The sequence below is a fragment of the Labeo rohita genome, chromosome 8 (genome assembly GCF_022985175.1).
Source record: "Labeo rohita strain BAU-BD-2019 chromosome 8, IGBB_LRoh.1.0, whole genome shotgun sequence".
NCBI classification, from domain to species: Eukaryota; Metazoa; Chordata; class Actinopteri; order Cypriniformes; family Cyprinidae; genus Labeo; species Labeo rohita.
Window position 1 is genome coordinate 21,794,099 of NC_066876.1, and position 27,899 is coordinate 21,821,997.

Genomic DNA, 27,899 nt, shown 5'->3' on the forward strand with positions numbered 1-27,899 from the left:
ATATTAGAATGATTTCTGAAGGATCATGTGACACTGAAGACTGGAGTAATTATGCTGACATTTTTTCTTTGATCACAGGAATAAATTACATTTTAAAATATATTCAAATGGAAAGCAGTTATTTTAAATGGTAAAAATATTTCACAATACTACTTTTGCTCAAATAAATGCAGGCTTGGTAAGAAGAAGAGAGCTCTTTAAAAAACGTGAAAAAACTTTTGACAGTGTAGTGGTAGTGTAAAACATTATATTTAAATAATAAAATAATAATAATAATAATAATAACAAATTCTAAAAATATTTTAATATCGTTTAGAACACTGCATGGGAGACACGAACTTCAACCAGGGTAGACTTTCTAACAAAATTACTGTACATAGAAATGAACAGGAGTCAGTGTGCGGAAGTGAACGAAAATGACTCGTTCACCTAAAAGATTCAAAACACTGGATTCTTTCAAGAACGAACGAAAATCTCGCGCATGCGCACACGCTTCAGTTGTCAAACGGTGGTTATGGAGATAAACGCAGACAACTGCTGTATTTGGGTAAACAACTTATTTATCAAAATGTTGTCAGCCAAATAGTGAATATTAGTACGATTCTAAGAATGAGTGATTCTGAGCTTTATCTGATTAAACGCTTAGTTTGTGTTTAAGATCCTTATTGCTGTTTTGGAGGAGTTGTAACTGTAATGTTACTGTTTTGTTAGCCAGACTGCACGCTAACGCTAAATACTTTACATAACAGTAAGAGTTATGACTGAGGTTGTTTATAATAAGCAGCAAACCTGAATACATGTGCAGCATTTAAGTGTAGACTTCACTGCAGTGTTATAACAAGTAGCTATCAATGTCGTAACTTACTAGAGTACTTTCTATTGAAATTAGATTTACCTTGCACTGTTGCTGTTTTAATAACGTTAATAGTTAATCTTTATGTTATTCTAGATAGTTTAATTCTAGAGATATTTATTTACTCTAAGCATACATCATAAACAACATATTACTCTCATGTAATGGAATGTTGCCAGATTACAGGCTCTTTCTATATGTTAGAGTGCTGGTGCTTTGTGAAATTAAACATAATGTTTTGTAATATCCTATATCCATCAGAGCTCAGGTACGGGATGCCTCATAAGATAGGCTTCACTGTGATCAGCTGGTCTGGTCATGAAGGAAACTACAGTGCCAAAAAGCTAATGGTCCATGCGCCCACCGTCAATGGCTGGAGATCCACCAGGTTAATACGTTTTATATTATTTACATTAAAATATATTTTATTTAATTTAATATTGGTTAAAAAGACAACTTGTAGAAGCAGGATGAATAACTGATTCATTATAGAGGGTTACGCAATTTGGTCAGTTACCCGGATGGGTGGCCATACTGGCGATACTCAGATGTAAACAACAGCATGGATTGCACAGTTAATGTACTACTAAAATGTTGTTCTGCTAATTTATGCTGTCTAAACCACAGAAAAAACATGTGGAAGCTGCTAAATCATATAGAGAAGGACTTAGTAAGCAGGAAAGGGCACAATATTTTGACATACTAAACTTAATAGGTGGTAAAGATACATATGAGCAGCATTAATTAAGATATTAGCCTAATATTTCACCTGCCTGACCAGATATGATAAGAACAAACATGAATGTCAAGATTCTTGCCCTGGAAATCCTGGTTCAATTTGGCCAACCACAAATGCCTTTTGTTCCTCAGATGGTTTTTTGCACTCTTCTCCTTGATTTGTTAAAACTTTTGGCAGTCTATAGTACTCTAAATGTTTTCCTGGTCTGACTGATTAGTACAGCCCAAAACATGATAAAAATTAATCATTTTCAGCAGCAATAATCAGAAAAATATGTGAGTTTTGACAGGTTCAGTGGTATTGTTTACATTCAGTGCCGTCAGTATGGCCGATTGATGCCACGTCGTGAAAACACTATAAGTGTCGAAGCTATTTAATTGCTGATAATAATCACATTAATAGCTGTTTATGGTTGCTTTTATCAAAGATTACAGTTCTAAAAGGCTTTTTAAAGAATATTTTTTGTAAATATCGTGTGTAGGTTCTGTACATTCCCTCAGGAAATCATACTGCAGTTAGTTGAGAGATGTCGCATCAGGAAACTCCAGCTACTGGCCCATCAGTACCTGATCCCATCCAAGATCGAGTTCCACATTGGAGATAGATTGCCAGAGTCCAGTTCACCCCAGCAGACTCATAGTCTCCACAGATTGGGGTGAGGAAACTCTCAACATCACCGCTCTGTTCAAGTCATTATCAACATATAATGTGATTAAGTATATAACACTTAATGACATCTCATTAGGATGCTTTTTCTGAACTGCGCTAAGTGTAATGTGGTGTCTAGGTATGTGTCTCTCTCTGACAACGAGAAGACTGGTTTCAGAGCCAGAGAGCTGAAGTCTGTTCATGTTGATGCTGTTGGGTCTTACTTGAAGCTCACCTTTCACAGAAACCATGTTAACCAGTACAACATCTACAATCAGGTACAAAGAGATTAATGTGGGAAATTAAGGTTGATTTGTTTACTGTAATCATATCGATGTTATATCACATTCTTTCCTAAATTCTAGGTGGCATTGGTGGCCCTGAATATTTTGGGTGACCCTGTGGATGGAAGTGAATCTGGGACAACAGTAAGTAGCTGTTTAGTTATGGAACTGGTCACTCCTCACATCCTGTAGATGGCGATGGTTTTCTGTTAAGCATGTTTCTGTGTCAGATTAGAAAGCAGAGAGCTTGATATTTTTGCTGGAAATGTTCAACTTCACCTATTCCATCATAAAATTGCACAGACAAACTAATTTAACATGCAGAATTTTGTCTGTTTTCTTAACTGTGGCATAAGTTGTTGTAGTCACCAGAGACAATATCAAATGTTAGGAATGATTACTTAATGTTTGGTTGAGCATTTGGAACAGTGTGGTTCATCATTTTATAACTGAAGCAAGAATTTATTTGGAATTCTAGTTCTGCTCCCAAATTTGGATTGATTCTAAAAACAGGATGTCTATGTTTATTGACATTTAAAATCTGTTTAACCCAAACTGTTTACTTGAAGTACCCCTTGTTTTTTTTGTTTTTTTAAGTATAGTGTTAATATTCTGAAAAGATAATATTTTTTATGGTGATGGATGGCCAAATTAAAATATGTTTTGTTGATATTGTTAAGTATTAATTAATTTAAATTTATTTTTTTAAATGTCTAATAAGTTGAAACATCATTGTTTTGGACTAATTAAATTCCTGTGAACTTAAAGAGAGCCAATTTTGACCTAATGCTGATTTGGATGCCCCTTTACAACATACCAACCACTAGAGGGTGCAGTATTCATCTAATACTTACATGCATGAATGCATTATTTCTTGTGACTTGAGGTTTAAATATTAATTACTAACTTCAGTAGTCATACATCAGTAGCACCTGATGAATATTTTTGTGTATAAGCGTGTTGCAGTTCTTGAGCAGATCTAATGGTTTATGCTCAGTTTTGGTATGTGGATCTGTGTAATGTGAATCTGAGCTCCATAAACACAGCAGAGCTTCAGATCAGATCACTCATCAATATATCCATATCACTGTGACTTCCAGCCCTCCCCATCTCATATTCGCTCTATCCCGCTACCCCCTTCTTTCTTTCTCATGCTCTCTTTCTCCTCTTACGCTCACCTTGTCTCCCCCCCTTTTTTTTTCCTCCACAACTTCCTCTCTCTCTCTCGTCCTCTCCCACCATACTAACAATCTCTGCATTGTTAATCTCTAATCCCTCTCTCTCTCTGTCCAGGTTGGAGTCTCTTTGTGTTATCCAGTACTCTAGTGATAATAAGTTTTGGTTCACAGGCAGAAATCAAGATTTTTAACCTTTGTTTGGTGTTCAAGAAACATTTCCTATTATTATCAATGTCAAAAACACACATTTTGTGGAAACCGTTATACATTTTTTAGGATTCTTTGATGAATAGAAATAAAACACTTATTTGAACTTGTTTGTAACAATGTAAAAGGTTTTTATTGACACTTTTAATACATTTAATACGTCCTTTCTGAATAAAAGCATTCATTACTTAAAAAACTGTCCCCCCTTCTAACTTTTGAATCATAGTGTGTGTGTGTGTGTGTGTGTGTTTTGTATAACATTTCGCCAATTTCTTGTATTCGTTCCAGCTCAGCAGAGATCAGCTGATTGATCAGTATCTAAACAACAGCCAGCACAGCTCAGCTTTAGATGGCACATACACCGGGTAAAAACTGAAGTTACATTGCATCACTTTAAATTTGTGCTTGCCATCTTCTGTTTTTCTTTTGTGTTTACTCTTGTTATCTTGCAGGCTCTCAAGTTATAAATGTGACTCTATCTCGCCGCTCGATGACTTGGCGTTTGACATGTATCAGGACCCTGAGGTGGCCCATATTATTCGACTGCTGGACCAGAAAAAACAGGACATGGTTCGGGAGGAAAGATTTGATCTGGCTAAAAAACTCAAACAAGCTATTGCAGACCTGCAAAAGGTTATTAGATTTGCCTTCTTCATCTGACACATCTTTGTTTGCATGTGTAGTTTAATTATGTTACAGACAGGAGATGTGAACCTGGAATGAAAAGGATTGAAATGCATCCAAGTGTATTTCAAAAGAGCTGTAGCATTCCTTTAGTTAATTATAGTGTGACAGTAATTAGTAAGCAATTTACAGGTGTCTTCTTTTGTTTTAAACCTCAGAAAAGTGTTTAAGAACCTCTCTTTTTTATTTTTTTCCTGTTTTCTCTTTTTCTGTTTAGGTGGGAGAGCGTTTGGGCCGGTATGATGTGGAGAAACACAGTGCCATAGAACGAGAGGACTATGACACAGCCAAGCAGAAAAAGGAACAAATGGAAGCTTACAGACTCACAGTCTACCAGCAGCTGGAGCTCCATGACCTTCTAGACATCAGTCAGGTAGACGTTAGGGATGGGTACAGAGAACCGGTATTTTTTTGGATGTACGTAATTGGGTCAATACCGGAATACCAGACTACCGATAAGCTTCAGGACAAACGATACTGTTATTGATACTTGCGTTGTTTTATCTCCGTATACTTCAATGATAATGTTGAATTAGAAGCTGCTGTTATTTTCTTTCACTAATGATGTGGCCGATGTTTGCTCTAAGTGCATTTGATATCTATGAACATATGTGGTGTGCGTTTGCGTGCAGACAATCAGTCACGCCGGCAAGAGTGAAACGTTCGAAAGTGTGGGCTCATGTTACAAAACAGAGTGACACCAATGTCAGATGCAATATGTGCAGTAGTGTAATTGTAAACAAAGGAGGCAACACTTTTAATATAAAGAAACATTTACTAACAAAACATCTATCTCATGCAATGCGCTGTATTTACTATGTCTCCCGGCTCCAGCTCCAACTTCTACTCGCGACATACATTCACATCAAATGTCAATTCAGTGGTAGAGTTACACTTACGAGACACTGCACTTATTCGCGGTTAAACATTTCATTTCCATGCCGTTCTAACATACTCTTTTTCAGAGCATGTACACTAAAAGGCCGGTCAAGCATCACGATTACTTCTTAGTTATCATTTGATTGCATGAATAATTTCAAAAACACACAAGGTTTACATATAAACACAGTTAGTTAATGTTGTCTAAAGTGAAAGTAAGCAGTTAAAAGAAAAACAGATGCGTACAGCTCTTAAAGCGACAGTACTAAACATGCTATCAATGTCATTAAAGGGATAGTTCACCAAAAAAAATTAAATTCTGTCATTATTTACTTACTGTCATGTTGTACCAAACCTTTATTAATTTATTTCTTTTGCTGAACAAAAAAGAAGATATTCTGAAGAATGTGGGTAACCAAACAGTTGCTTGTCCCCACTGACGTTGCTAGTAAAAAAACAAAAAACAAAAATGGAAATCACTAGGGACCAGCAACTGTTTGGTTACCCACATTCTTTAAAATAACTTTTATGTTAAACAGAAGAAAGAAACTCATTCAGGTTTAAATCAACTTGAGAGTGAGTAAATTATGACAAAATTTTCATTTTTGGGTGAACTATTCCTATGTTAAATAACTCCCTGCTCTTGATGGAAGAACTTTGATATAGTTGCTAAAGTTTAGTAGTAATAAAATAGCTTGAAATTTTCAACAACTTTTTACATCATATATCTTTTTGCACCAAATAGCATTGATAAGAGTATCGATAAGTACCGGTATCGGTACCCATCCGTAGTAGACATCCATCTGTTCATCCATCCACATATACACTACCGTTCAAAATTTTAGAATCAGAAATATTTTAAATAAGATTTTTTAAATAAAATTAATAGTTTTGTTAGTCAAGAATGCATTAAATTGATCAAAAGTGGCAGTAAAGACATTTGCAATATTACAAAAAAATAATTTGAATGCTGTATTAATCCAGGAATCCTTAAAAAAAGTATCATGGTTGACACAGAAATATTAAAGAAGTTTACTTCCAGAACAAAAATTTACAGATAATTTACTCACCCTCTTGTCATCCAAGATGTTCATGTCATTCTTTCTTCAGTTGAGAAGAGGGAAAAAATTCTGGAATTATCTCCATATAATGGACTTCAGTGGTGCCCCCAAGTTTGAACATCCAAAATGCAGTTAAAATGCAGCTTCAAATGGCTCTAAACAATCCCAGTCGAGGAAAAAGGGTCTTATCTAGCAAAACGATCTGTCATTTTCAGAGTAATACGGACAATACACTTAGGGTATGTTGAAAAACTCCCATCTCGTTTTCCTCCCCAACTTCAAAATCACCCTACATTGCTGCAGAAGTACCATCAAATGCCCTTTGCAAAAAAGGTAAAACAGTGATGTAGGACAATTTTGACATTGAAGAAGAAAACGAGACAGGAGTTTTTTGACATACCCTAACTGTATTGACCCGGATAACACAGACTACACATGTGCATCGTAGAGACGAGACAAGACGAGCATTTGAGGTTAAAATGCAAATCGTCAGTTTGTTTTTAAAATGACTGATTGTTTTGCTAGATAAGACCTTTCTTCCTTGGTTGGGATCTTTTAGAGCCATTGAAGCTGCATTTAAACTGCAGTTTGGTAGTTCAAACTTTGGGGCACCATTGAAGTCCACTGAATGGAGATAATTCCTGAAATGTTTTCCTCAAGAAACATAATTTCTTATTGACTAAAGAAAGAAAGACATGAACATCTTGGATGACAAGGGGGTGAGTAAACTATCTGTAAATTTTTGTTCTGGAAGTGAACTTCTCCTTTAAGGAGCACAACTCTTTTCAACATGGATAATAATAAATGTATCTTAAGCAGAAAATCAGCATATTAGAATGTTTCTCAAGATCATGTGACACTGAAGACTGGAGTAATGTCTGCTGAAAAACTTTACCACCACAGAATTACATTAATTTTTCAAATATATTAAAGTTGAAATTATAAACTATAAATTGCAATAATATTCCATGTTTTAAATAAAGCGAGGCTTGGTGAGACTTCTTTCAAAAAACATTAAAAAGACCCTTTTTTAAGAACTTTCAGTCTGAACTTTTCTAGCAGAGGTGTATATCCATCCATTGCACTTCTCAAAAGCCAGTTAATGACTTGCATCCATCCACATCCCTGTGTCTCTCTTAATTTCTTCTCCTGCAATGAATGCATGAATAATGCATCTCTTGTGTTGTGAGGGCCTCCAGTTCCAGTGAGATTAGTACTCTGATATGGCAGTTTCCCAGCTGAATAGTGATTGTGCTGGTTCTCCTGAGATCAGGTGCTTGCTTCTTACTCGTCTGAGGCCAAGAGACATATTTATACAGCAGACAATAAATCACTTGGGCATACTCGGTTTGTACTGAGCATGTATTCTGACAAACCTTTATCTGTAGCTTGTGATTACTTTTTTCATACAATCAGTGTCTGAAAAATAAAGGTTCAAAGAACATTTGTTAACCTTTTAATCATTTCAGACTTTATTTTTTATTTTGATAAATAGCTTAAACCTTGATTAAAATGTTTCAGATCCACAGAACGTCTGAGCTTTCCATCTCTGAATTTACGTCCCCACGGGTTGGGACACAGAAAGACACGCCTCATCCAGCAGACTCACCCAGGAAGAGAAGACAGAGGCAACATGTGAAGGAGAAAGATGAGCAGGACACTTCAAAAGCAGCTAGCCCCAAACATACAGTCGCCCTAACACCCCTTACTCCTCCTCATGTCCCAAAGTTAGACGTAAGTCTAGATTTACACAGAACAAACAGCCATGTGTGACCATGTATTTTCTTGTTAATTAATATATCTTATTGCAAATGCTAGTTTTAAGGGTACTTTCTGCTGTAATCCTCCGTCAGAGTTCTCTGCCTCAAAGAAACGCTGCTTCTGTTTCTTCCACCAATGTAGCTCATTCTTCACTTACACAAGACTCTTTGTAGATTTATTATCTAAACATGTGTGTGGCTTAACATGCTTGTCAGGGATTTGTATTAGCTAGAGAGTTTTAGGTTTCAAGATTTAATTAAAGTTTAATGGTGATGGAGGTTTACAGACTTTTTAAATCTACATTTAAATCTACATCTGTCTTTGCAAAACTTTTCATTCAGACTGAATTAGCCTTTTTCTTCATTTTAAACTGATCCTATTATTATTCATGGAAATGTTTTTTGTGACTGGTTTCATTTAACATTTTTGGAGTCGTGGAATCATCATGTGTGTATGTGTGTGTGTGTGTGTGTGTGTGTTTTCACAGATCAGTTCCCTTCCTTATGATGAGAGGCCTTTACCTGCTCTAAGGAAGAGGTCGGGCGATCAGCCAATTAATGAGCTTGAAGAGATGCCCACTCTGACAGACACAGCCACTCCACGTAGCCCTGGGGCCCTGGGACAACCAGAACCGCTCACAGAGAAAGCTCAGAGGGAGGCCAGTCTGCCCATTGACGTCTTTGGAGACAGTCTGGTAAGACACCCAACATTTACAGCCTAGTATTTAAAAAACTGATCTAAATTATTTGTGTGCAAATCATACTGATTTGATTCTCAAGGTTAAAAAAGTCAAATTGGTTTGGAATAATGTGAAGTTAATTGTAGCAGAATTTAAATTTTGGGGTAAATTATCCCTTTTAAGTATTTAAAGGGATAGTGAACCCAAAAATAAAAATTCCCCATTGATTCCCCGCCTACGGTAGGTTAATATGTCTTTCTTCTTTTAGATGAATACAATTAAAGTTTAATAATAAAAATGTTCTGTAAAAAAGCTTTATAATGGCAGTGAATGGAGTTTGAGATTTTGAAGTCCAAAAAAAGTGCATCCATCCATCATAAAAACTACTCCACATGGCTGGCTCCAGAGGGTTAATAAAGCCCTTCTGAATTCTGAGGAAAGTGATGTGTTTGTGTAAGAAAAACATTCATATTTAAAACTTTATAAACCACAATCTCTAGCCTCCACTAACTGTCGTATGCACGTTCACGCCATTCCAGCGGCTGACGTAGGACATAGGCGTAGCGTAAGCTCCAGTGAGACAATGCTAGTCTCGTGTGAACCAAATTTTATTTACAGCAAAGGAAAACCAGTCTTCTCTTGGCTTATATCTAAATCCTGCAACAATTTTCTTCACAAATCCTCGTTTTGTACTTCTAATTCGTGACCAGTGTTTTGTTTTGTGCTCTCCACTGCACTTCCATGTTTGTCACTTACGTTACACTTGCATCGGAAGTTAGAGACTGCAGTTTCTAAAGTAGTAAATATGGATATTTTCAAACACACTGATTCACTTCAGAATGCCTTTATTAACTCCGCAGAGCCATGTGGAGAACTTTTATAATGGATGGATGCAGTTTTTTGGGCTTCAAAATCTCAACACCCATTCACTGCCATTATAAAGCTTGGAATAGCCAGGACATTTTTTAATATAACTCCGATTATATTCGTCTGAAGGAATAAAGTCATATACACCTAGGATGGCTTGAGGGTGAGTAAATCATGGTGTAATTTTCATTTTTGGGTGAACCGTCCCTTTAACAATTTGCTGTGATGTCCATCCATAACTGTCGTTTACTGTCTCACAGCACTGGGCAAACTCTATGCGACAAAGGTCAAAGGGTCAGCTGGTGTATTCTGTTTGCGTGCTGTTTCTGGAATGTGATCCTCACTTTCTCTTTCTCGGTCTAAGGTGGCAGGGGCCTATTCCAAGACGTGGTCCTACAGGGAGGATGCTTTGCTGGCAGTCCACAAGAAACTGATGGAGGTTCCACCTGGAACCCCAAAAGCAGAACTGCGGAGCATGACGAAAGCAGCAGTGTTCCTCTGCAAGAAAGCTCTCACAGATAAAGTGTCATCTGTACGGGAACTCCCACTCTATCTTTTTTTTTACCTAGTCGTCTTCTCTGATTTTATCACCCCCATCTTTTGTTTCTCAGCCTCTCTTACTCTCTTTCTTTCTGTCATCCTCTCTTTCTACTTTCTCTCATATTCCCTTCTTTTCAGTTTCGTTTCAGGCTAAAGACAGAACGGCACCATCAGCACGACTGATAGTTGTGACTGTTTAGCAGGTGTCATGTTCTGTCTAGCATTGTGGATTATCTGTAGAAGTGATACAGCAGCAAATGTAGTAAAAAGCCTGGCTTATCTCTCCCAAGGGTGAACTCAGCCTCAGGTTTTTCTGCGATTTTCTGCTAACAGCCGATTTGAGGTGAAGGAAACGACCAACTGTAATGCTCAGTATGGCGAAATGACAGTTCCTTACAGTTAGAAAGGCCTTTTTAGATAGAGACAATGACTGCCTTTTTTTGTAGAACTTTCATACACATTTCCTGGAACTGCCTAATATAAAAAAACTAATGAATCTTGCAGTCTTTGATGTTACAATCTAACATCATTTTAATAGTGACTTTTAATAATCATGGCCAAATTTAGTGCTCAAAATCACTAAACGAGAGTATGAATTGGTTTTAGAGAATACCTAAATAGAATATTTACAACTTTTTACCTTGGCTGTAAATTTAGCATACAGTATTTGTTTTCTTTACACACATGACATATTTTTCACGTTAAGCAACCCAAATGAAAATATGAGGAACACATTCTGTAACTGTTTGTTATTACTATGCATGAACAAAACAGCCTAACATTAAAGGCACAAATAATATTTTCATTAAATTAAAAGTAAATAAGTTAGTGCTGCGTATAATTCATTTTGTATTCTATATGTGAGGCTGTTTTAAAAATAGTTTTTCTGTTTATATCATTTTTGCACTGACCTCAGGCCCTTTCATTTTGATCATTTTGGCATAAGATTGAATGTTGACTGAACATGTTGATTAATGAAACTTTATCTGTTTTTTACATGCAAATGAATAACTTTCTAGCCTTCAGGCATTCTCAGAGCACACGTATGTTTGTGGTTGTGACATGGCAGCTGTTTTGTTTTTTTATTGTGCTGTCGGTCCTTAGATAAATCACTCGCAGTAAAAGTCGTGGCCTTTCAGAGTTTCATTCTAAACTGTTTTAAATGGTTGTACTGAGAGTTTGAACAATGTGCCCACTGCTGGACACATTCCAGTGACCCTCTCCCCACGGTTATTTAGCTAAACTAACACAGAACAGCATTTAACTGTGTGCTTTAGCTGACCTGTTGCCGTGACTCTGCACCATGTCTTGCTGTAAAGGTCTTAGGTGGTTTCTTACACAGCTTCTGTGTGTAATTGCACATTAAATCCAAAATTCTGAGGAAAAATGGTTCCAGATGGTCCTAAAATTAACATTAATAAATACGTAGTGTAGTAATAGGCATGTGAATTTTAGTATGTAATAGGCATATGAATTTTGTAGTAATAGGCATATGAATTTTAGTATGTAAAGTAACAGCTCTCTATTTGTATTGCATTTTAGGTGTTTCTTGCATCTCTCAATCTGCTTCGAATGATTCTGAGTGAGTTTATTCCCAATCATCAGCTGGGCAAATCTGAGATCAGTCACTGTGTGGAACAGACTTGGAATAATCTGCTCTCCAGGACCGGAGAATCCACCCCAAGACTGAGAACACAAGCTGTTACCTTCATACAGGTCAGTACAGACTTTTGAAATACCTTATCTGCATACATCTGTAATGAAGCAACTCCTGCAGCTATTTGGGTCAAGTGTGGTAAAATTCCACTTAAAAAATGTAAACGGAAAATAAAACATATCCAGCTGACTGGAAAAAATATTCTTAGCATGCTATGATGACCTGACTTGATGAGAATCTTCATAGATGACTGGGAGTGAATACTGTCTGAATACATTATGTGTACTGGTGGCTTTGTGAAGTGAATTTTACTGTAAACTGGAATTGTCAAGTATTTGTGGTTTTCTGTTAGCATGAATAGAGATCTTATCTTTTACCGTAACCTTGCTATGACATTTCCTCATTTCAAGCTGCTGTATTTGGTATGACACAATTAAATTTCGTAAACAGGTCTGGCCACAACACTTTAAAACGACTTTTAAAGAGTTAAACTTATAAAGTTTTTGCGGCTTACCATCTTTATCAATTATCTCTGTGGCCATCTTCATTCTATTCCTAAAAGTTGACAAAATTTTCTTTTAGCAGGTGGAGCTTCTCATTTAAAATTTAATTTGTGGAAAAAAGATACAAGAAAAAATTGAAAGGAATATCTGAATTTTTATCCAATAAAATCCTCTCTTTAATGGAAAAAAGTCCCCTGTTGCTAATTTTGTGTGCTTCTGGCATTTATTTATTTATTTTTTTAAGTTTTAGTAATTTTTTTAGTATCATCTTTTTTAGTATCATATTTTTTTTTGGTGACGTCAGTCTTACAAACCTAGATAATGCAATTGTAGTTCAGTATATAGCTGCTGTAGCTCCTTTGTAACTGTGCATAAATGTATGTTCATTTAAAAATACTGATAACCAGTGGTACAATTACAGTGTACATTTTTTTTAGCAGATTGTATATAAGAAATATAATGTATACAGCATTAAAAAAGCTGAAGAATGTGTTCCAGACAGATTGAATTGGCACAACAAAGGCTGAAAGGTACTTTATCTTGTGACAGTCATCACGCTCTACGTGATAAGGATGGGGGTTTTTCAGGTTCTTGGACAACTGAAGATGTTTTAATGTGGTCTATGACTGACAGACACTGATTTGTGTTGGTTTTGTTTGTTGATAGACAGGTTTTTTCTCTGTCAGCGTGCTTCTGGATGATGGAAGAAGTACATCAAAGGCCACATCTTATTAGGAATAATTTGATTAAATATTCTGAAATCAGTGCTGTAGAATGTTAGAATTCATAAAACCCAATATTATGTTAAATCATAATCACTTATTGATTATTGAAGTACTTAAGATGTCATCCTCAACCCTCTTCTAGAAATAACACGTACATTCATTGCAGTCTTTCTTGGCAAAAACATAAATATCAGTTTTTTAATGTCTTGAAAAAATGTCTTTTTAGTACGTCTAAAAGGGCGTCCACAGTGACAAGAACTGTCATTTTAAAGTGACATGAGTGATAGCAGCCATTGGCAGTGTATTTGGGTGTGCCTGACTATGTGACTAACTTTTAGGAGAGTTTAACATTAACACTGAGCGGGGATGTTGTCGCTGATGGAAGTAAAGACAGTGGACTTACATATGTTTCCTCTTGTGTCAGAGAATGCATTCCAGTTCACTTCCAGAATAAAAATTTCCTGATAATTTACTTACCCCCATGTGACCCAAGATGTTCATGTCTTTCTGTTTTTAGTCACAAAGAAATTAAGGTTTTTAAGGTAAACATTCCAGGATTTTTCTCCATGTAATTGACTTCAGTGGGGATCAGTGGGTTGAAGGTCCAAATTGCAGTTTCAATGCAGCTTCGAAGAGCTCTACATGATCCCAGCTGAGGAATAAGGGTCTTATCTAGTGGAAACATTAGTTAATTATTATTTTTTTAATTAAAGGAGAAGTCCACTTCCAAAACAAAGGTTCACATATAATGTACTTACCCCCTTGTCATCCACGATGTTTATGTCTTTCTTTCTTCGGTCATGAAGAAATTATGTTTTTTGAGGAAAACATTTCAGCATTTTTCTACATATAATGGACTGATGGGGTGCCCCGATTTTGAACTTCCAAAATACAGTTTAAATGCGGCTTCAAACAATCCCAAATGCACTTGTAATTTATCCCAGACAAGAAAGAAGGGTCTTATCTAGTAAAACGATTGGTTATTTTAATAAAAATAATACAATTTATATACTTTTTAATGTAAAATGCTCGTCTTGTCTTAATCTGCCTGGACTGTTTTTTCCGGTTCGTGACAGTTAGGGTATGTTGAAAAACTCCCTTCTCATGTTCTCCCTCAACTTCAAAACCGTCCTGTATCGCTGTTTTGCCTTTTTTGTTAAGGGTGTTTAATCTTCTTTGCATGTTTACTTTGCAAAAAACTGTGTCAGTACTTCTGCAGTGATGTAGGATGACTTTGAAATGATTTTTGAAGTTGAGGGAGAAAATACAGTTGGAGTTTTTCCAACATACTCTTACTGTCTTGAGTCAGAATACACAGAGTTCAGGGAGAGCGAGACAAGACAAGCGCTTGAGATTAAAAAGTATTTAAATTTTTTTTTATTTTTAATGAAAGTAAATGATCGTTTTGCTAGATAAGAACCTTCTTCCTTGGATGGACTCATTCACAACCGCATTTGGGATCGTTTGAAGCTGCATTTAAACTACATTTTGGAAGTTCAAAATCGGGGCACCATATCAGTCCATTATATGGAGAAAAATCCTGAAATGTTTTCCTCAAGAAATATAATTTCTTTACGACCGAAGAAAGAAAGACACGGACGTCTTTGATGACAAGGAGGTGAGTACATTATATATGAATCTTTGTTTTGGAAGTGGACTTCTCCTTTAAGAAATTTATAAAAATGCTTATAAAAATAATTGTTTTTTATATATAATATTTAAGGCTGTCAAACGATTAATCGTGATTAATCACATACAAAATAAAAGTTTGAGTTTGCCTAATATATGTGTGTACTGTGTGTATTTATTTTGTATATATAAATACACACAAATTAGTGTATATATTTATACGCATATTTTACACACATATTAGGCAAACTCAAACTTTTATTCTGCATGCCATTAATTGCAATTAATCGTTTGACAGCCCTAATAAAATTATATAAAAACAATAAAAATGTATATACTTTTTAAACAAACTCGTTTTGCATCAGCCTGACTTCACGTATTATGTAATTATGTTGGAGAGGTCACGTGTGACGTAGGCGGAAGTGCTGACCCAGACAAAGAATGTCAAACGGCCTTTACAAAAAGGTAAAACAGCGATGTCGGGCAATATTAAAGTTGGAGGAGAAAATGAGATGGAGTTTTTCGCCCTACCCTACCTTTTGCATCGAAGTACACAGACAAAAAACTAACCACGTGTAACCTTTCCAACATAATTACATAATGCGTAAAGTCATGGACGCACATCACGGAGCCATAATTTTGAGAATTTATAAACGCATAAGAAGTTTGTGTTTTGTAACTTGAATGCTGTTGTTTAAAGCTGGCTTGAATGTTTGTTTTTGCAGGAAATGGCTTTATTTAAGGAGGTGAGAGCTCTGCAGATGGTTCCTGTGGAGCTTGTGAGGCCCATGCAGAGCAGTGTACCCGCTAGACTAGCGCTGAGCAGACTGGAACTGCTGGAGAAGCTTCTAGAACAGCTGGGCACCAAGGACTCTGGCTTCACCCTCGACAACGTCATGCGGGTACTGGCCCAAATTCAACTCTTTCTGAGATGATCTCACTGGGTGTCAACCCAATGACCTTCTGCTTAGTCAAACTGTAAGCTTAAAGTTTAAAGAAGAAGCTACAGCTTTAAATTTGTAGTTTAAAAAATGCAAATGCTGGTTAGCTTTATTGACCACATGATACGTCAGTGGTTATATACTAGTCTAAGACCACACACACCGACTGGCATTAGGTGCCCGCTGTGGTGGTTAATGTTTGCAGTTGGGTTGCATGTACAAACCTAAACTGTGCTTTAGCATCTAAGACCACACACAAATATTTGATATTTGAGTTTTTATCGCAAATTTAACCTTTTTGTTGGGATCTAAAGGTTAATTTCATTCTCACAGCTATAATTAAGATTCTTGAGGGCTTCATTTTACTTAAACAAAGTGGTCTTTGTATGAAAGAGAGGGTGTAGTCGAACCTACGTAATGTTTCTTAAAAGGGCTGTTCTGACAGCCAGTTGCTTATTCGTGGCATAGTTTATGAAAGCACTCATCCAAGCACTGTCTCATTCTCTCTGTCTGTTCCAGCAGGTAGTTGTACAAAGTGGTACAGCTGTTAAAATTGCGCTTCCATAGGGTCTTATTTTCTTTAGGGTCTTAGTTGAAGACAGAGTTTTCTCTTTTTATTTTGTTGTTCTTTCGGTACCTGTGCAGTTTAAAGTGTATTTGAAATGCAAACTTGCTGCACTACTGCAACAGAGACTGTGAAATTTGACATGGATCTGCAGTGTGCACTGAGGTTTCTCAGTGTTTCAGTTGGGCTTTGTTATTTTAAAACAACAGCTTCTTCTGGTTTTGTATGTTAGCTTGGAAGGTTTAGGTCACCACACCTAAGTGGCCTGAAGTCTCCTTTTTCTCCACATGGTTTAGCTATGTGGGTAATAGTATCAGGATCAGTTATCAAGCAAAGTTAGAGAATTTTTTTTAAATATTTTGTTTATACACTGCTGTTCCAAAGTTTGGGATCAGTAAGATTTTAATGTTATTTTAAAGAAGTCAAGGCTGTGTTTATTTGATTAAAATACAGAAAAAAACAGTAAAGATGTGAAATATTATTGCAATTTAAAATAGTGGGTTTTTTTTTATATTTTAATATATGCAAAGCTAAATATCCAGCATCATTGCTTCAGTCTTCAGTGTTACATGATGCTTTTTTGGAACCTCTGATACTTTTTCAGAATTCTTTGATGAATAAAACATAAAAAGAACAGCATTTATTTAACATAGAAATCTTTTGTAACAATATACATTAGCGTTCAAAGTTTGGGGTCAGTGCATTTTTTCTTTCTTTCTTTCTTTGAAAGAAATTAATACTTTTGTTCAGCAAGGATGAATTTGATAAAAAGTGACAGTAAGGACTTATATTGTTAGAAAAGATTTCTATTTGAAATAAATGTTGTTCTTTTTAACTTTTTATACATCAAAGAATCCTAAAAAAAGTAACACAGGTTCCAAAAAATATAAAGCAGCACAACTGTTTCCAACACTGATAATAAATCAGCATAGTAGAATTATTTCTGAAGGATCATGTGACAGTGAAGACTTATGAAAATTCAGATTTGCATCACAGAAATAAATTATATTTTAAAGTATTTTAAAATAGAAAACTGTTATTTTAAATTGCAATAATATGTCATAATATTACTTTTTTCTGTATTTTTGATCAAATAAATGTATCAAATGCATGGATATTACATTTAATTGTTCTCGAATTGCTTGTTTGCTCTTTTTAGACTACAGATGCTTTTTTACAAGCTAAAGATTTAACAACACAGCTAAATGTAATCCTTAATAAATCTCAAAATAAATATCCACTTTTTATACTGTACATTTATATTTTGTATGTATGGCCTAAAGTCGCTTGTAGAATATAAAATGTTTGATTTTAGATTTTAGATTTTAGTGTTTAGTGCCAGACTAGTTAAATAGTGCTGAATTTTAATATTGCCAGTTTATTGTTATTAGCCATAACAATAAATAATTATCAGCCAGAATTTTAATATTTTTTGATCCAGTGGCGTACACTTTTTAACGTGATAGTTTCATTCTTACATGTACTTGCATGTACATTAGCCCCAAAATCATTCATGTTTCCCATAGTTTTCCCAAACAGTCCAGTGGTAGCTTTTTTTCTCAGGTGTGTTAGAGGTTTTGGGTTCTAATCCCCCCCTTACTAAAATCAAATATGTTTATCAGTGATCCTACATCAAGAGGAGGGACACGTCTGAAGGGCTCACCTGTGAACAACACTGAGCATGAGCCCCACTGAGAAAGTTCCGTCGCAACAAACGTTCAGCATGATTTCAGAAACAGCAGATTCCAGCGCCAGATCGCAGAAACGAATGTGTTATCAGCATTAGTACTTCAAAAAGTGTTGGGAACAAAATCGACCCTGGCAAAAAGTGGAGGGGACACCTGTAAATTATGCCTATGTTTGGATCCCTATAATGGATATTAAAGGGGTTAGTTAACCCAAAATTTGAATTATCTCATCATTTATACACCCTCATGTTGTTTAAAACCTGTATGACTGAGTGGAGTTGAATGGACCACTTCTGGACTTTTTTTGGAGCTTGACAGATGCTGGTCATCGTGTGCTATTGTATTGTATAGGTAAAAGCAGCCTGGACTTTCTTTAACAATTCATACAGGTTTGGAACAACTTGAAGAGCATTTTTGAAATAACCAGCAATGAATCAGCTCCCAAATGCCCTTTTAAATACTTATTGGGTCTTTCTGTTAGTTTGGTCTTTTTCATTGGTGATCTCCCACGAAATGGTTGCTGTAGGTTACATGCAGGGATGGCTGCTAAATGCCTCCTGCCTTCTGGTTTCCTGGGAGATGAGATGGGCTTCGGGGCACAGCAGAGAGGCGATTGGGTTTCCTGTAATTAAAATGAGAGATCCAAAGCCTGGGGGCACATGAATGGGATCAGTGTATGGAGAACATGAGAGAGAAAGTGAGAGACAAATATTTTGAATATAACATGAATGTTTTACAGAATGTAAAAAATCTATGTACGGTTATTATTAATGTTAAACACAGTGCTCCTTAATATTTTTATGGAAGCCATTATACATTTTTCAGGATTCTTACATAAATAAAAAGTTGAAAAGAACAGCATTTGTTTGAAAGAGAATTTTTTGTAACAGTGTAAGTCTTTAAATCAATTTAATTCATCCTTATCTATTCTAAAATCATTATATTGAAATGAATTAGTAATGAAATCTATTTGTGTGATGTATTATTAGTTTCTTGCAGGTGGATTGGAGCACAGCGCTGCCTCAGTGCGGGAACTCTCTGTGAGAGTCGTCCAGGCTATGTACCGTCTTCACGGAAAAGCAGTCTTGAATTATCTGCCACGTGATGACACCAGCACACGTAGAAATGTCCTCTACAAGAACCTTTTTGACTCACTCACCCAGTTAGATGGAAACACCATCAACACGCAGGTAAAACTGGTCTGGGAAGAAATGTTAGCCTTAAGTTTCATGATTGAAACGCTTGGAATGTTTGCATGTTGGCTCAGAGAATGTCAGTTTAAAGAGTCTATCACTTCTTTACTTCAGAAGCCAAAAAAAGGGGCAGAAAAGGAAGATGGTGAGAAGGAAAAAGAGGAAATCAGAAGCTTACAAGAACAGCTTGCAGTGCTGAAGGAAATCAGTGTAGGTTGAGTGGGTCAGAGGTGGTTTTTAATGCTCTCACACAAAATGGCCTTCTTCAAACTTGGCATTAACATTTTTGTATCTGGAAGTTGTTCAGCTGAATTGCAGGACTGTATAGTGAATCTCTGTCAGCACATTAAACCCTTTTGGTCATCAAATGTATGAATAGATGAATTCGTAAATCATTAAAGCATGAATATGTGTTTTAGGAGAAGGGGAAGGAAAATACCAAAGTACCTGAGAAAAAAGCTGAGAAGTCACCCAAAACAGGTGTGTATAAACTGTATGTGTGTGCTGCTCAGTCTTTTTGTGTGAACTCTCTCAGTAAAGGTCAGCTTCTGTATAATTGCAGCAAAAATCATGCACAAGCATGCACAACCTCAGATTCCAGATTTTCAAATAGTTGTATCTCGGCCAAATATTGTTCTATCATAGCAAACCAATACATCAATATTTATTCAGCTTTCAGATAATGTATAAATCTCAATTTGGAAAAATGTACCCTTATGACTGGTAAGGGTCACATATAACAATTACTAAAAAAACATTGGTGCATATGGAAGCCTATTTCCGCCACCAAACAAAATTAAAAAAAAGATTATTGCGACCTTTTTTCACATTTTTGCCTGTTTTCTCAGAACTGTGATACAAACTCGCAGTTCTGTCCTTTTTCTCAGAATTGAAATAAATAAGATATAAACGAGTTATGCGAGTTATAAAGTCAGAGTTGCGTGAAATAAACTCACAATTGCAAGTTATAAAGCCGGAATTGCGAGATATAAACTCACAATTCTGACTTTTCTTCTCAGAACTGAGATAGAAACTTGCAGTTGCGAGTTATAAAGCCAGAATTTGCGAGATATAAACTCACAATTCTGACTTTTTTTCTCAGAATTGAGATAGAAACTTGCAATTGTGAGTTATACAGCCAGAAATGCTATAAAATCACAATTCTGACTTTTTTCTCAGAATTATGATATAAACTTGCAGTTGCGAGTTATAAAGACAGAATTTTGAGATATAAACTCACAATTCTGACTTTCTTCTCAGAATTGAGATGTAAACTCGCAATTGCAAGCTATAAAGCCCAATTTTGAAGGGAAAAAAAGACTGATATGTTCTCAGAATCAAAGTTTATATCTCACAATTCACAACTCACAACTTGTAATTTTGAGAAAAAAGTCACAATTGCAAGTTTGTCTTGCAATTCTGACTTTATAACACTCAATTGGGAGTTTATATTACAATTCTGAGAAAAAGTCAAAAATTGTGAATTTATATCTTACAGTTCTGACAAAAAAAGTCAGAATTGCGAGTTTGTATCACAATTGCAGAAAAAAAAAAATCACAATTACCTTTTTTATTATTATTTTTCATTCAGTGGGGAATTCGGGATTCAATAGGTACATCATTGCAAACCTCAAACAGGAAATGTCCGATCTGTGAGGGTTAAATAGTTTCTCTTGGTTTCAGCAGGTATTAAGAAGGTTAACCAGTCTGTTCCTGCTGATGCGAAAGGCAGCCAACCATCTGCAGCTAACTTCTTAGACAAGTAAGCACTTTTGTCTCTTCTGCATTGGTTCTCTCAACTGAGCAGTTTTTAATTATCAATTTATGCAGAGTTTCTGGTTCAGTGCCATATTGCGGTCAAGCTTTTGTCCTGTGTAGCTGTTATAAATACACTAATATAATCTCACCAAGACATCTGGAAAGTGATAGCATAATGTGCACTGCTAATGGGCTCTCATTTAATGAGTTTCTCTTTGTACTGCTGGGAAAAAAATCTTAATAGGATGAAATGAAAGATCAAATCAGTTAATGCCGGTGCTGTTATTTGTCTAGTCTGTGTATTTTCTGTGGAGAAAGAGATGAGTCATTCACCGAGGACGGACTCGACCTGCACTACTGGAAACACTGCCCAATGCTGCAGCGCTGCCTTCAGTGCAGACAGGTGCACACCCACCCACCCACACACATGCTGTCATCTATGAAATTTTCATATTGGTTAAACTACTTTGCAGACTGTGTTGATGTACCTTGTGTGTTCATTAGGTGGTGGAGATTGCAAGCCTTACAGAGCACTTGCTGACTGAGTGTGAGCAGAGGGCAGATTTCACCCAGTGTCCTCTCTGCTCTGAAGCTCTCACCCGAGACAAGCTAACTGAACACGCTCAAAGCGCTGCTTGCAATCGTGAGTCTTTGTGTGGTTGCACAGTGTTTTTATTTCATGCTTATTCAGAAACTGACACCTGGTGCTGTTATAAATGTGGAATCAGGAAACAAAATTTGCATTTGGCAGGTGAATTGAGGTAATAGCCATATTTCTTACTGGCCATGAAGTACAAAGACAATTTTGTACATTCCTGCGACTTCCATTTTGACAGGTTGAAGGATTCGTTCACTTCCAAAATAAAAAATTCCTGATAATTTACTCACTCCCATGTCATCCAGAATGTTCATGTCTTTCTTTCTTTGCAGAAAACATACCAGGATTTTCAATGTGGTTAAAAAATATGCTTTTTTTTTTTTTTTTTTTTTAAGAAAATTACCAATCGTTTCACTATATAAGACTTTTTGTAGGGTAGAGCCCTTTGAAGCTGCATTGAAACTGCTATTTAGACTTCAATCTGTTGGCTCCCATTGAAGTCCACTATATGGAGAACAATCCGCAAGTGTTCATTTTTGTCCCTTTGTGTCACACTCTTATTATACATAAAAATCAGAAAGAAAGCCACTCTGTCATCAGATCTGTTCATCCATATGAAGTTGACACGTTCACATGACAGTGTCACTAGAAATAACCTTTCACAACTGCAGATTTATTTTCAAGCAGTGTTGTGTTTATTTTACGGCCGTCAAGCGATTAATCGCAATTAATGATGGATTTATTCTTTTGTTCTTTTTGTCAGCACCGGCTTCTGGAGAAGATTGTAATCACTGTCCTCTCTGCCATGAAAACTTTGCTTCGGGGGAGGAGGTGAGATAACACAAACACACCTATAAGGTGCCACTCTACATCATCACCTCAGTGTTATTAACAACAAAATAACAATCAACAAAACACTTGGTGCACAAATGCAAATCTACCACAACAATAGCTATAAAATAAATGTAAAGATTTTTAGCCATCACAAAAGACAGTCACAAGTTATGTAAAACATTTTCTCACACACATCCTTGTTCTTGTTCTCTGTGCATGTCATTCAGATGAGCTCATGACTGTGACTGACAGTAGAGAAGTGTTCACTTGAGAGTCATTTACCTCTCAGCTCTGAAAAGTCACATGGAGTACTATCTACAGCTGACAATCAATGTTTTACTTATTCCGTGTTTGACGTAACTTCTGTGTCAAATGAATGACATCTCACGTCATGCATCACAAAATCAGTTCAAATCATAAACCTGTTTTTGTTAGGGTTGCCCTGCAATGTGAGATTTGTTTTCTACACATTGCAGTGAAATAATGGGGCTTTATCTTTTTAAGATAAAGAGAATAATGTTTATCAATATGTGAAGAATTCACTTCTGACATTGAAGAAACTATTACTGTTTATACTATGAACGATTTTGAAGTACTATTTCCATGTTAAAGCATTTTAAAATGGGTTTTAAAGGATGAATTTTGAGGTTTTAAACTTTCAGTTGATATATAGTTTATGATCATTTCTAAAACATGATACGGAAAAAGGCAACAAAAATTTTTGTCATAAATTAATCTATTACTGTTCCTACATGTAACAGTGGTAAAATATCTACTCAGGAGTCTTAGACCTTTCCAATGATATATAGTTTTCATTATTAGATTAGGATTTAATTGTAACATAGTGAAGTAATCGCATACAAAATAAAAGTTTGAGTTTGCCTAATATATGTGTGTGTACTGTGTGTAATTATGTATATAAATACAAACACATTCATATATACATTTGAGAAATATTTACAAGTATATGTATTATTATGATTTGTATATACGTTATATATACATAAAATATTTAAATATATATATATAAATATTTATATATAACAAAAATATTTTGTACTTAACATATTTCTCTTAAATATATTCATTCATTTGTGTGCATTTATATATGCATAATAATTACACACAGTACACACACATTTATTAGGCCAACTCATTTACAAACATATTTTGTATGCGATTAATCATGAGTAATCGTTTAACAGCCCTACTCCTTAATAAAAAAAATCCCAGCTAAAACCAGCCTAAGCTGGTTGGCTGCCTTGGCTGGTCTCCCAGGCTGGTTTTAAACTGGTTTTGGACACTTTTTAGATGGTCAGACTGGCCTTAGTTTTTCAAGTTGGGAAACCTACTAAAAGACCAACCAAGCTTAAACCAGCTATTTTCATCTTAAACCAGCTAAGGCTAGACAATCAGCCTAGGCTTGTTTTAGCTGGTTTTTAGCTTTATTTTTTTCATTCATGTTAGCAAAATCAAATCATGTTAAAAACATGCTAACAACAAATTAGAAACATGCTAGCAACATGCCAAAAATATATAAAAAATATGCTGACAACATGCTATTCATGTTAGAATCATGCTAGCAATATGTTAATCATGCTAGAAACATGTTAAATACATCAAAAACATGTTACCATGTTAGCAACATGCTAACAACATGCTATTCATGCTAAAAACATGCCAGCAACATGTTGGAAACCTGCTAATCATGTTAGTAACATGTTATGCTAAAAACATGCTAATTGTGCCAATAACATTCAAATTGCATTTAAAACATGCTAACAACATGCTAGCAACATGTTAATCATGTTGGAAACATGTTAGCAACATGCTAACAATGCTGCTAACAAATCAGAAACATGTTAGCAACATGCTAATCATGCTAGAAACACGCTAGCAACATGTTAATCATGCTAGAAACATGCTAGCAACATGTTAATTGCATTAAAAATGTTAACATGTTAGCAACATGCTAACATGCTGCTCATCCTGAAAACATGCTAGCAAACATATTAATCATGTTAGAAACATGCTAGCAACGTGCTAATTATGTTAAAAACATTCTAAAACATGTTAGCAACATGTTATCATGGTAAAAACATGTTAATCATGCTAGAAACATGCTAGCAACATGCAAAGTGCTTTTAAAACATGCTAACAATGCTGCTAACAAATCAGAAATATGTTAGCAACATGCTAATCATGCTAGAAACACGCTAGCAACATGTTAATCATGCTAGAAACATGCTAGCTACATGTTAATTGCATTAAAACCGTTAACATGTTAGCAACATGCTAACAACATGCTATTCATCCTAAAAACATGCTAGCAATATGTTAATCATGTTAGAAACATGCTAGCAACATGTTAATTATGTTAAAAACATGTTAAAACATGTTAGCAACATGTTAACATGCTAAGAACATGTTAACATGTTAGCAACATGCAAATCGCATTTAAAACATGCTAACAACATGCTAGCAACATGTTAGCAGCATCTCTCTATCTAAACTTTTAAACTTAAAGCTTTTACAACTGCTTCAAACGTTCAGGCTAGGCTTTCCCAAGCCAACTTCAAAGTTTGTTCTCAAACTCATCTAGATTTAATTTACAAAAACAAAACGTATCCTGTTGAGAACGTGTGAACAGGACCTTTTCAAAACTAGAGGTAGCCGGCGCCATTGTCCTTGTGGGCAACATGCTGACATAAAGTGCCATTGCGCTACGGGCATCCCGAGTTTAAATCCCGGCTCGGGGCCCTTTCCTGATCCCACGCCCCCTCTCTCTTTCTCACTTCACTTCCTGTTTTCTCTACACTGTAAATTTGTTCTGACAATTTACCAGTATGAGAAGTTGTAACATTACAAGTAAATTACAGGTGACATGCTCAGGTCAATTCCAGTTAAGGATGTCACAGAATTTACAGGTATTTTGAAGCTGATGTGTGAATGGTGCTTTACCGGTAAAAAGACAGAACATTGTTACCTGTGTGATCAGCGCATTTGTGTATTTACCACTAAAGTCATTTTAGTAATTTTATAGCTAGTATTACTGTGTGAAAGGGGCTATTCTCAGCACATATGAAGTGACATAACTAGCAGAATATCACTAGATATGATGTAAGGAGTTTCCTATATGTAAGAGCTGATATTCTAAAAGTTTAGCAATAAGAGAACACTGCTATGAAATCAGAGCTGAAACCAACTCCATAGGTTGGGATTACTAACATGAGCACCTATGATGATAAGTGAATAACTCCAGTATTAAGTGATTATTAAAGTTTTTCACACACATGCTCCTCATACATCAGTGTAACAGTGCATGTCTTGTATGTGCAGGGCTGGAAGTCTCACCTCATGGGAATTGAGGGTTGTAAACAGAACTCACGGAGGAGAGCGGTACAGCAGAGCAGTCTCTCACAAGCACAAGGTGATCATTCATTTCCTTTAGCCTCAATGAGACCTTTACAACCCCACACTGTCCCCTACAAGCCCCTGCTGCCCCACATTGCCCCATAAAGCCCCTATAGATCCACAACATCTGCAGGAGCCCATCTGCCCTACACAAACTCAATATCACCTCAAAGAGTCCCACAATGCCCCATCCTCCCCACACATACTGTCTCTTAATAGGCTGTTGAGTATATTATTATTTTGAATGCTGTGTTTACTTTTACTAAACTATACAGCATTGCACAATGAGATCCTCATTAATTCTCATTAAAACAGGTGTTTGTTTTTCTCTATGCCTTTAGGAAAGACAGTCAGCACAGCTATAGCAAAGACAACTGCGCTCATATCCGAGTCCAAGGCTCGAGGGCTGGGCAGAGGCAGTCGTATCCCCGCTCCTGCTTCCAGGATCCACAGACGCACCCAAATTCTTTCAGGCAAGGCCTCTACCAACCGACTACAACAGGCATAGCACAAAGGCTGAAATAATCTCATATGAGTGATTCTTAGCAAAAAAACATGAATATACTTTATATCAGGTTTTAAATATTGCATTATTGGACTCTTGTTGCTGTACTGATTTAGATAAGACACAGCATCATTATTCTGATATAAAATGCTCCCATAAATGAATGTAAAATATCTCAAATGTGTCGATGGCTTGTGAACAAAAATACTTGAGCAGATACACACTCTATATTTAGCTCTGTTTACCTTTTCAGGTGGATCACCTGGATTTTTTTGTAATCTATTTGAGAACTTTATTCTTGTATATTGTTTTATACTTGTTTGTGTGTGTGTGTGGTGTATATGAATATTTTGTGATTGTAGCACTTTGATTTTTAATGGTTCATTGGCACCAAAGCCAAAAGTGAAAAGTAGCCTTTGAGGGAAAAAAAAAGCAAAAAAATTTTGTCCAGACAGATTTGTATCATTGTATCTAATTCAGATAATTCAGTTCAGTTTCCTGCAGCACTTGCCTTGCAAAATTTAGTGAGCAAACCAAAAAAATGTTGTTTGTCTTGAAGAAGTCAAAGGCTAATTCAAGTCGCAGAACTGCCTTGGTGCTTCTCAGAGAATTCTTGGGTTCTTATGTTGCCAAGACATAAGGCCACTGCTGGGAGAATAAAGAGCCATAAGGCAATGCTGTTAGACTATTATTTCATATGTTTGGTCTTTGCATTTGCTTCAGTATTAGAGAAACTCTTGGCCTTGTTTGTAGTGCGTTTTAGTCTAATTTTTGTTTTAGTCTAGTGTGTGATGTGTTAAATCACAGCTGTTCTATTGATTGTGTTAGAAAGGTAATGCTTTAGTCCAGTCGTGCTTATAAAATCAGAGACCGAAGATATGAAACAAGGCAGTCCGAGTGATCCTGTGCCTGAAAATAAGCCATAATGTCACTTTTTGAAGTATTTGCATATAGTGAAGTTTGAGCACAAGTATGCAGTCAGTTTTCCTATAGTCAAGGGACTTTAGAGAGGGAGTTTTTAAAGGTACTAATAGGCTTTAACAGTATGTTATACTGGATTAAAACAAACCGGTTTAAAACACTTGCAGTGATCCCAGCACAGAGGTGTTTCTTTTTAAGAATGTCTTCTGGTGTCATAGATGACATAATGTATTGTCTGTAGCTCCTACAACTCACTGCTGAGACACGCATTATATAACTGACATTAATTAACCCCTGCCGACATGATGCCCTCGTGTGGCATTACAGAGATGTCTAATATGATGATATGAATGAGATGTCACTTATTTATTTAAGTCAACCTAATCATTTTTTTTTTCAGAGCGGAGAGAGTGCTCTAAAAGTGAAACACTCAATGTTTTGCACAGATGACAGATGCATACCCAATAGTATTAGTTTATCAGACAAAAGTAAAATTATTTATATGATATTGGTAGAGTGTTTTTGTAGAGTAGAGCTTTTTTGTGTTTGCTTTCATTTGGACTTATTTTTGTTGTAGTACCAAAATTA

The 27,899-nt window shown here is 35.9% G+C and overlaps 1 protein-coding gene across 3 annotated transcripts; it reads left to right on the plus strand.

Annotated features, from left to right (window-relative positions):
• The first annotated feature begins 500 nt into the window (after positions 1-500).
• Positions 501-27,708, plus strand: cep104 (centrosomal protein 104). Of its 3 annotated transcripts, none has more exons than XM_051117492.1 (22): positions 501-547; positions 1,115-1,241; positions 2,074-2,247; positions 2,380-2,518; positions 2,606-2,668; positions 4,198-4,274; positions 4,362-4,542; positions 4,811-4,966; positions 8,055-8,267; positions 8,782-8,988; positions 10,205-10,372; positions 11,923-12,096; positions 15,620-15,796; positions 19,078-19,278; positions 19,396-19,491; positions 19,701-19,761; positions 20,965-21,043; positions 21,334-21,442; positions 21,544-21,682; positions 22,401-22,468; positions 25,811-25,901; positions 26,227-27,708. In XM_051117492.1, the coding sequence occupies exons 2-22, from the start codon at positions 1,129-1,131 to the stop codon at positions 26,391-26,393; spliced, it is 2,853 nt and encodes a 950-aa protein (XP_050973449.1). In that variant the 5' UTR covers positions 501-547; positions 1,115-1,128; the 3' UTR covers positions 26,394-27,708. The 3 variants fall into 3 exon arrangements, with proteins under 3 accessions (XP_050973449.1, XP_050973450.1, XP_050973451.1); XM_051117493.1 differs by having other exon boundaries at positions 20,968-21,043; XM_051117494.1 differs by lacking the exons at positions 25,811-25,901; positions 26,227-27,708 and adding an exon at positions 22,699-23,318.
• Positions 27,709-27,899: the final 191 nt, after the last annotated feature.